The 10234-nt window shown below is 37.6% G+C and overlaps 2 protein-coding genes across 2 annotated transcripts in view; one reads left to right on the forward strand and one right to left on the reverse strand.

Moving 5' to 3' along the window:
* Positions 1 to 4492, reverse strand: part of ano3 (anoctamin 3) — a 36733-nt gene extending 32241 nt beyond the window's left edge. The window contains exons 1-2 of the mRNA XM_044036392.1: positions 4095 to 4492; positions 1009 to 1191 (exon numbers count right to left, since the gene is read on the reverse strand). Coding sequence (XP_043892327.1) covers positions 1009 to 1191; positions 4095 to 4134 — 223 coding nt within the window. The 5' untranslated portion in view covers positions 4135 to 4492. The remainder of the gene's footprint in view (positions 1 to 1008; positions 1192 to 4094) is intronic.
* Positions 4493 to 6590: 2098 nt separating this feature from the next.
* LOC122775932 (small VCP interacting protein) lies at positions 6591 to 10134 on the forward strand. Its single transcript, XM_044036174.1, has 4 exons — positions 6591 to 7038; positions 7707 to 7757; positions 8609 to 8722; positions 8929 to 10134. Exons 1-4 carry the CDS (start codon positions 6976 to 6978, stop codon positions 8941 to 8943), a joined length of 243 nt encoding a protein of 80 aa, XP_043892109.1. The 5' UTR covers positions 6591 to 6975; the 3' UTR covers positions 8944 to 10134.
* Positions 10135 to 10234: the final 100 nt, after the last annotated feature.

The raw sequence follows: 10234 nt of genomic DNA on the forward strand, positions 1-10234 counted from the left end.
ACTTTTCCCTTTCACAGTACAGTCAACCCAACCAATCATTACTGTGATGGTAAGTGTGTTTGATATGCAGCAGCCACAGCACAAAAAGTTGACAGCCTCACTGACCCTCAACACATCAGAATCAGGAAGCTATCCACAGTGTAGGACAAGTATTTATGAAGCAGAAAACTCAACCTAATATTTTATGTGCACTTTGTGCAGCAATACGAAGCTAAGATTGCTTATATTCACCATGTTGTTTATTTATTTATGTTATTATTACTAGAGACTTCATTAAAGACACAAAAGGAGGCCCATAGCCACATATAAAAGCAAACTGACATTATTTAAGATTAAAAGGATTGAAAGTGAATACATATAAATAAAGAGAAGTCAACAACATTCACCTGTGTACAAAAGGAAGCACCAATGTTTGTCTCCACAGTGTGGATGTAAACCCGATCGAGCTAAAGTCAGGCTGAGTTAAGGCTTGAATTATACTATTTTCACATGTCCTAATTCTTATTATGGTGTAACAGGTCAGCACACCAACACTGGCAAACATACGACTGGCACGATGCCGCCATGGTAATATAAGAAGCTGTCTCATGCCACCATTATAAATGCTGGGGACAGCGAAGAAGGCATTGTGGAGTCTGAGACAAGTTCAAGTGAAGGACATATGTTTGAATACACTTGGCCAAGGACAATAGAAGATGTACACAGCCTGCTAACTTCAATTCTGAAGGTCTGTCCTCAGGATAACACATATAATCAACTTTAACATATTTCATTAGACCCAGGAAGACACACACCCTTTCTGGAATGATCTGCTCCTAGCTCCAACCTTATCTGTGTTTTGAGTTGGTCCAGGCTCCTACTGGCAAGGAATTAACACAGTAGCTTTCTCCTGGAGGCAACCTTGACCCAACTGGACTTTTAACAAGCAATGGCTGTATAAATATCATTTATAATAATAATGCTAAAGACTTCATTCACATCAAAAAAAGCCCCACACAAAAAACTGACCTGAGTGTTTGTTGGTCTCTGTTGTTGTGCCTCCAGAGTTGACACTGCTGGCAAGTGAGGAGCTCCAGGACACTGAATGGCTGATGGTGTGGTTGTGAAGAACATGCCTGTCGCCTCCAGAAGAGTTGGAGGCCTGACTCTCCAGCAGGGGCGCAAACATACAGTTGTCCTGGTGACATGATCCTGCAAACACCCACACATCAACATAAGACATAAGCAGCGAACAGAATGGATTATTAATCCATTTTCATTGTTGCTTTTATCGTGAAGGGTTAGGGTCAGGACCACATATTCATACCATAATAAAAAATGTTTGAACATCGAGATTATATGTTTCGATCAATTGAGCTTTCATCAAAGCAGTCCAGCTCCCTGCTTATCCCTCTCGTGTTACTGCACTCATGCATTTTTAACACATCTTTATAATTCCTTTTACCCACTAATGGACAACAATGAGGCCTTTGGCTCTCCAAAACCAGCAGTGCAAGCCCTCTGATTAAAGTGTTAATTAATCAGTAAAACAGGCAGAAATATCTAATGTCAGAGTACGACACAGAAAGATGTATTTACTAAAACCATTGATGGTTGCATTATTTATTACATACATTTTGCTAAAATAGCAAAACTCTGTGGTAATCTTATTGTTTTCCATCTTAAGAAAAAGAGCTGACTTGTTTGCCTTTTTTTAACACCTAATTTTACTCAAGCATGCTTTCTTAATATTACATCTGACATGATTGTAACTGTTTCCAACTACACATATAGGATAGGAATTAAAGTTGATATTTAAAAAAACTAATAAACTGAAATGTTGAACACATTTCTATTCATGGCACAGAAGTATATGCTAAATGTGAACTCCTCTGTGAGAATGTGAGACTAGAAATGGCTAAATGCACATTATACATTCATGTAAATTAAATTCATGTAAATTAATGCTACTGAGCCATTATTTTTCTAATGATTGCGTTGATTGCACAGTGTGGAGGCTGCATCCTAAACACGTCACTGCTGAGGTTGGTATTCAGTAACACATGTCAAGTGGTTTACAATGCTAAAGACCCTCTGATTGTTGGTGTTGTAAGAAATAGATAATCTGAGGTTTTTCATTCAGTGCATGCTGACACATGCTCGCTCCCTCCCTCCCTCATGTGCATTTGGCTTCATTAAGACCAACAGGGTGAGCTGCAGGATGCACTCAGAGTCCAAAAGACATGACTCACCAACATTCAGAGGTACATTACATCTTTCATTTTATTCCTCACAAGTTCATTAGCTACATCGCCCTTCAATATCTCTCCTCTGTGGAGCTGACATGACTGCAGGACATGCTGGTGTCAACCACATGTTATTAAAATGCTTAATATCAAATGTGCCCCAAGCCTGCAGGAACTGTGCCATACAGATGATGAAATTTTGAGTCAAGAGTAGTGTAGTTTCTCAATTCCCACTGGTGCTTTACTGATAAACACTAACTGCCATTAAGTGCAGTGATACTGTCCTGAAGATGTCAAAAGCATAGAGACATTAGGTAGATCGATTGATGAGCAGGTAGTTCCTGTTTCAGCTTCCTGGAACATTGATTATTTATTTAAACAAATACATTTCAAAGCTACAGGTCACTAAATTCCACTCTCAATGATTGCAAACCTATGATGTGATGTTGAGCAAAGTGTGACTCCATTAACCATAGGAAAGTATAAGCACCACAGCCAGATCGTCTGCATATAATTGACTAAAAAACTTTGTAGAGAAATTGTCACATCATGGCTTATTGTACTCTATGGACACTGACTAACACAGTGGATGGGAACAAGCACTTTATGATAGCGATATGTTAGCAGCTAATAAAACAAATGCAATTTAGTTTGAATGCAGGCAGGTGGATTTCTTCTCCAGCAACTTGGTAATTGAATAAAAGGAGCATCTGTGTTTACAACCTATGAGCTAAAGTATGTATACATTAAGTATGGCGGGCATTTATACATCAGCATTTCCATTACATGTGGTTACCAACCTCGTCTGTCAGCCTGATGTCTTTTACACAGCGTATAGTTTATTTGTGAGCAGTGGTCACTTAGGGCAACATAAAGGATTCCATTAAATCATAACACTCCCGTCTCCTTCCAGATTTCCACTGTGGACAAATACAATATTAGTGACATTTGAACACACAACAAAAACAACAGAGCCACTGTTGGCTGTAAAATAATAGAAAAAAAATGGGGGATTAATTTAAATAAAGTTTTTCTTGCCATGGGTGTTATCATGGGAAACATATAGCTGCTCTGATATTATTTCTTGTTTTACTGCACACAAGAAAGGAAAACACTGAGTGATCCAAGCAGTTTATGCTGTGCTAAACACTTCCAGCTCCTGGTAGAGTCACCGCATCACAATTTGCCCCCATGCTCCCCTCAGAATCACCACTGAACATTATGCACATGGCTTAACACATTGTCCGATGAGCCTGTCAGGACATAACCAAGAGTTTTGCCATTTTTATCTTTGCCTGGGGCAGTGATGATTTAGAATAAAAGTCATGTCACTCGTGCATTAAATAGCTCATTAAACTGAATGATGCCAGACATGTTTGTTGTATTTCCCTCGAAAACAGTCACGCTCTCCTCTCTTCAAACTGTAGCTGTTTCAGCACTGTGCAAACATGTCAGTCAAAGCATTAACGCCACACACTGGAGAGACATAACGTGCCGTGTGTAATTACCATTCAATTTAACGTACCGGCATGACCTCTTCCTTTATTTTTAATTTATGGAACATGTCATGGAAGAAGCATGCATGGCTGCTCTTCTTAGAAAACCATCATTGGGTAACGTACCATTGCTTCATTCACTATCTCAGTTCATATAATCCATTTTCATCTAGTTGATTAACTGTTTTATACTCAGCAAATCCTCAACAAATTTTAAATAATTTCATATAAGATTCTTTAACCAAAAAAAATGACAAACATTTCACACATATCTGATAAAATATGATTACAAGCCAGCTCAGTGTAACTATGATATCATGTTTTAAAGCTGTCTTAAGTTTGGTGTGCTCTCTGATTAAAAAGTCAAACATACCTGAGGAGATACCAAGCGCCTCTGAAACTCTCACTTCCATTGCCTTTAGGTTTGTGTCTTCAGCATAATTTCCCCATCAATAAATTCTCTTATTGAAAACTTGTACAACTACAAAAGAAATGCAGCTTCATGAAGCTGTTGTTTCTTCAGCACAGTATTTAAGCTGTGAAATAGCCCAGGCAGTGCAGTGACGATGGATGGGTGGAGTTTAGACTGTTGTTGGGCTTGGGCTACTACAACATTAAACTCACGGGTCATTGATTGTGCAATATTGATTGAAAAGGAATTGGAGCATCAGTCACTTTTCTCAGGCTGATGACAAGAGATTCACTCTCCTAAAGATAGATTTATGTATTCATACTTATTTATATGTAGATCATACAGATTAATTCCACTTATGAGCGAATATGTTGTTCTAACTGAAAATACAGTGTGATAGCATATTTCTGGTTGGACGACTGGACTTTCTCTCCACATGTCTCAGCTTTCACAATTTATAACCACAGTAAGGATATTTATAGGGCAGCTAATACACACAACACTTCTCTAACTAGCTATGATAAGATTTCTTTGTATTTAAGTTTTATATATAAATATAATATGATATAATATTATATAAATATATATATATATATAAATATGTATTTGTTTTAATGTAACCTTTTATTAACCAGGAAAATCCTATTGGCATTAAGAACCTCTTTTTCAAGGGAGTCCTGGCCAAGACAGGCAGCAGCAAATACGAAATACTACAAACACAGGCAGAAAACAAATAAAAAGAATCCAGATTAAATTTACAAGCACATACAGTACAAGTACATGTTGTGTGAGTTGGGCTCAAAACTCTGGTTCTAGACATTTCAAGTTTTCGACAGCTTTACTGCACTACATAATAATTTCTCACACATGAAAAACTTTTTGGAGCACATACAGAACATGTTTGTCTACAACACCATCTGGTGCAGTTTACCATCCACTCACAGACCAAAAAGAGCACATCCATCTATAAATATGAGGTATGTCTGTCTGTTCTGCTAATAACATAACTGTCCAGTGGAACACCAGTGTATTTGGATAAGAAATACAAGAAAAAACAAAAGGAAACAGGTACATGTTGAACAGGTACTGACATTACGCACACATCCTTGTTAGAACTCCACATGGACTACTGCTCCTGACAAGGTCCGTTTTAACTACAGTAACATTTCTGACAGCATACACATATAGTTCACTGTAATGCATTCAATATCATTATCCTGTTAAGTGACATCAGACAAACAGACAGACAGATCAATAGATAATTGACTGTCTAGGGTAATACAATTTGGAGTTCAATGCTATTAAAAAATAATGCAGTTATCATCTATGTAGAAGAGGAAATGTATTGTTAATTTCAAGGAAAATTATATATCCAGCATACAGTTTAAACCAGGGGTTTGAAAATCAAATGACCCGGGGAACACTGAGCATCTGGTCAGGAGGGGGTCAGTCAAGTGATGAACTTTTCAGTTGGGGTGGGCGATGTGAATGATATTCTATTATGGTATCAAAGAAACCCCCAGAAAGTGTTTGTTTTGATATGAAACACTATATAGTTCACAATAAAAAACATATTGATGATGCAAAATGAATCTATTAATAAAGAAACACAGAAATAACTTATTATGACTTGATATTAAGTGGCAGGCCACATGAAATTGTTTGGAGGGCCACATGAGATGTCTGGTGTCATTCATTCCTGTTTACTGTCTTGAATATGGGTTATGGGTGCATTAAGAGACTTGCACTCTTTTGAAATGTGTTTGATATTGCCTTTGTATACCAAATATCAAAAAAGGTTACCCAACAAAGGCACAGGTTAGAAGCAATAGTCTTGTCTTCTCCTCCGACTAAGACTCCAGAGTAGTCAACAGGTCTCTTTTGAGTCATGTGCTGTACCTGCTTTACATTTCAGATTTCAGTAAAGGACAGTGTGTGGTCTCCTCCCCCTCACTGTTGGGATTTTAGGTAAAACAATATGCAATATTATATTAAACATTGTCTATGTATAAATGTATTAATTTTTTACTTACTGGTTGGACATACTTTTTCACAGTACTGTACATGGACTACATTAGTGGATAAATATAAAATGCATACAAATCTTTGCTGTTGAGTTTAACCCCCCTCTAACCTAAAAGACCTAAATCCAGAAACAAGCACTCCATGTGTGGATTTAGTTTCTGGGTTTTGTGTATTTGATTAAGTGCTGTAACCCTGCTCTTAGAACACATGGTGGCGCTGTAGCCACACTAACACAATTAGTGTGCCTATACGCTGAGCTATGTTCAAAGTCACAAAAAACTGACATCATGTACAATGAATCAGTTCTATCAATATCAAGTTAGTTACAGCGCTTCTTATATTTGACGAATACACGGGTATTGGTGTTAGACCGCTGACATCACAGTTGTGTTACTGTGTGCCTAAGAAGGCTAGTAGCTGCGTTTGTCAACGTACCGCCGTTGAACGCAGCCTGGTAGATTTGCCAGCCAGCTGAACTCTGACCAAAACAAACCGAGAGAAAACATTTGACTGACTCTGAAACAGCTGACTTCTAAATGCCGAGGGGATTAAACAAGAGGTGTGGATAGAGACTGCATGTAGCGTTGGCTAGCTGTAGTGCTAACGCTATCGTAGTGAAGCTACCGTTAGCCACCGGTCACGTAATGCCAGGCGAGCCAACGGTAACTAGAAGTAGCGGCTGCTTCTTCTACTTTAAGCACAACACTTTGAAACGACCCTCTAAACAAACAGCTGCGTGGGCTAAACTAAAACACTGATACTTCATTTTCAACGCTGTTTTTTTTGTTGCTGCCTTGGATCGACCACTCACGTCAGTATGGGGATGTGCCTTTCGTGCCTTTGCGGTGAAGCGGACGACGTCGTTATCACTCCAGATCCTGTAAGCGAAATGACTACAGCACTAATCCAAGTGTAATGTGTTGCATATGTTCCCAGACCATTTGTGTTACACTGCACATTATTTGCACAGCCTACGTGACTTTACAAACAGGCTTTATACTGGGTCATGTTCAGGAGGCGTTGGCTGTATTCCGCTTCTGTAAACACCGGCATGTTTAACTCAGCTGTAGGCCCAACACTGTCAACAACGTGAAAACCTACGTTTTCAATGTCTTCCATATGGACGAGACGATACGTGATGTTAATCTACATCGGTATTAAAGCATGAATTGACCGTGGTGAATTCCAGTTATCTGAAGAGGTGGGGGAATCTAATACTGCACAACACGTGATCGACTTGTAAACGCTTTCTAGCTCGCTAGCATACAGTCCTAGTGATGTATTCCACTGAAAGTGTCACAAGGGGTCGTCTGAATCTTTTCAGCCACCCCCAATGATGGACATGATCACAAACAAATGTTGTGGTCATATGTTTGGTGTCGTAAAGTCATGTATTTTGTAATGTTGGTCGAAAACATTTTTGGTTGCATATATTTTTTTAAATCAATTTTATAGTATGTGGTTTTCATATTATAATAATGCCCACCGATGCCTTGTGTTTGGCCTCACTGGCCCATCGTGTTTACAGCTTTTTTATGTTTTGAATAGGAAACAAGGAGACGGCAGTTAGCTGAGGCTGCTGAGAAGAGACAAAAGGAGGTCAGTAATAAACATATATGTATGAATGTAGCGCAAACTAATTACTTATAGTTTAGAAAGCAATACATCTTACTGCTGGCTGCAGTTGATGATGTGGTTGAATTGTATGTTGTGACATTGGGAGTTGTTTCAAAATTGTAATCTGCCTTACAAAGTACAATTCAACAGCAAAACACATCACAGCTTTGCAAAAGTGACCAAAAGCTATTCAGCACTTTATAATATCTAACATTGTAACCTTTCCAAAGGTAATATTTGATGTGTAGTTATTAATGTTATTGCATCTTTAAAGGTTAATTAAAGTTTAACTTTTTAGCCCACTGTAAAATACATACACACCCCATTCAAGGCAGACACGCTTGACAGTGTGGTGAGTCATTTCTTATTGTACAGAAAAGCTTCATGCAAACCCGTAAGAGCCATACTAAAGTTGTATCAAGGTAAGTAGACATGGACCAGGTGAATCTTTTGGATTTGCTGGTATTTTAACCACCACATCTTGCTTCTCTGTCTCACTTTTTTCATCTTTAAATAATCGACATCCTTGCAATCCACACCCCAAACTACCACATACAAAAGCCTGAGCCCCACTCCACAGTGTTTTTACCCGTACTGCACTCTTCCAAACAGCTTCAGCTGAATCACTTATTTGGCATTTAAATACACTTTCGTAAGATGTGATAGAATATGCTTTGTGCATCCCGAAAAGCTTGCAGTAATACAAGTTATCCAAATCTGCTTTTGAAACACATGCATGCTTATAAAAACTTCTTGTTTAGAATTCTAACATAAGATACTTAAATAAAGCTGTTCCCTCCTAGTCCTTGGTCATTGTACATTCTGTGTTTTAGACAACATATAGGGGTGTCAAAAATCCAGAAGCGGTCGAGAGGAAAAGGAAGAAACAGGAAGAGACTGAGAAACAGGCGATGAACAGTTCTTTATCAGGTGGTGGTGGTTTAAAGGTAAGTTGTTTATCCTTGATATATTTTCATTTAAACTGTATAGTATTGTAAATGCAGGGCTTTTCTCATATGTCCAAAAAGGCAGCACATATTTTATTTTTCAGTAAATCCATTTTAAAAAAAGAATGTGTATATATCAAGTCATTAAGCTTATCTTCCTGAAAACTAAATTGTTATAATCCCCCCCATTTGTGTTTTTTCTGTAGTGGCAGATGGGATGAGTACACTGGTGGAAAAATGTGAAGAATTAAGTCTGAAGTCCAAAAACAACATGGAGTTTTTCTGCAAGATGACTTGAAAAGTGTCTGAACTGCGGTTCACTTTTCAACAATGTTTCCCCTTGTTAGAGTTTTCCAGCGTCGTGTAATCTGATGTGAGGAAATAACAGCAGGACTAACCTCCTTCTCGCTGAGTCACACAAAATATTTTGGATCTTTGTACAAGTCGGAGATAATGTTTATGCTTCACCACTACATTACTCATGTTAGTTTTTATAACCAGTGATTAATAATTACTTTATAATTGTCAATGTCCACATTACCTTTTGCATGACTTCTAAAATCCATGTCACAAGTTGAACACAGTAAATGTTTACAAAGAAATTTTACTGTGCTCTTTGTCATGAGTTAGTGTACAGTAATATTAAGCTTCCAGGTACCATTCATTTCACATTATGAAATGCTCCATTTGTTGGTAACACGACATTTAGTACAAACAGTGTTGTAACATGTGTTTACCAAACTTATAATTCACTTTCTATAATTGCTTTTCTCTAGAGTATTTTCCTGACTGCTTAATTTTACATGTTACATCACGTCATTGAGCATTCAGCTCAAATGACACACCTGGCAAACAGCGCAGCAGCTACAAACAACACAACCTTCAGATTTCAAAAGTGTAAAATGGGGAATACACCTTCATTTACCTTGTGAGTGTGACCTATTGCACTGGCAATGTTGATTGTCTTTTCATACAGTCTTTGGTTTTTCTCTGAACAGTTTTGGTTTGTTGTTTTGAATTATAATGCATCTGAAATACATTACTGATGTGTTGCTCATTTCGTTAAATTACATTTCAAATGCATTTATGAATTGCCACAAGACAGAGAAGCTTCTATTTTGTACACGGTTTGTCAGTCTTGACAAACAGGAATTGAGCTTGCTAACTTTTAACAGTGGGATAAAATGAATATCAACTGAAATGGAGACATGAAGAAACTGAAGGAAAGAATGTCTTAATTATTTATGTTATGATTTTATTTTATTTTTTTGTTGTTAAACTTTGAATTGCTTTAAGGAGAGCATTACTGATGGCCTTCACCTAACTCTAATTGCTTCCAGTGCACACACACTCTCTGTTTTGTAGGTCAGGAAAGCCAATGTTATTTGCTACAATAAATCACATTTCTGCTAGTGTTGTTTGTTTTCTTGTTGCACTTATATAGAAATAAAATCTCAGTTCATTCTCATTTAAAATTATCAATGATATAATGCGCAGTTGAGACTTATGTTT

The sequence above is a fragment of the Solea senegalensis genome, linkage group LG10 (assembly GCF_019176455.1).
Source record: "Solea senegalensis isolate Sse05_10M linkage group LG10, IFAPA_SoseM_1, whole genome shotgun sequence".
NCBI classification, from domain to species: domain Eukaryota; kingdom Metazoa; phylum Chordata; class Actinopteri; order Pleuronectiformes; family Soleidae; genus Solea; species Solea senegalensis.

Coding starts and splice junctions, on each gene's coding strand:
- LOC122775932 (XM_044036174.1), top strand. CDS start 6,976: ATGGGGATGTGCCTTTCGTGCCTTTGCGGTGAAGCGGACGACGTCGTT. Junction 7,039..7,706: donor TCGTTATCACTCCAGATCCT/GTAAGCGAAATG, acceptor TGTTTTGAATAG/GAAACAAGGAGACGGCAGTT. Junction 7,758..8,608: donor CTGAGAAGAGACAAAAGGAG/GTCAGTAATAAA, acceptor TCTGTGTTTTAG/ACAACATATAGGGGTGTCAA.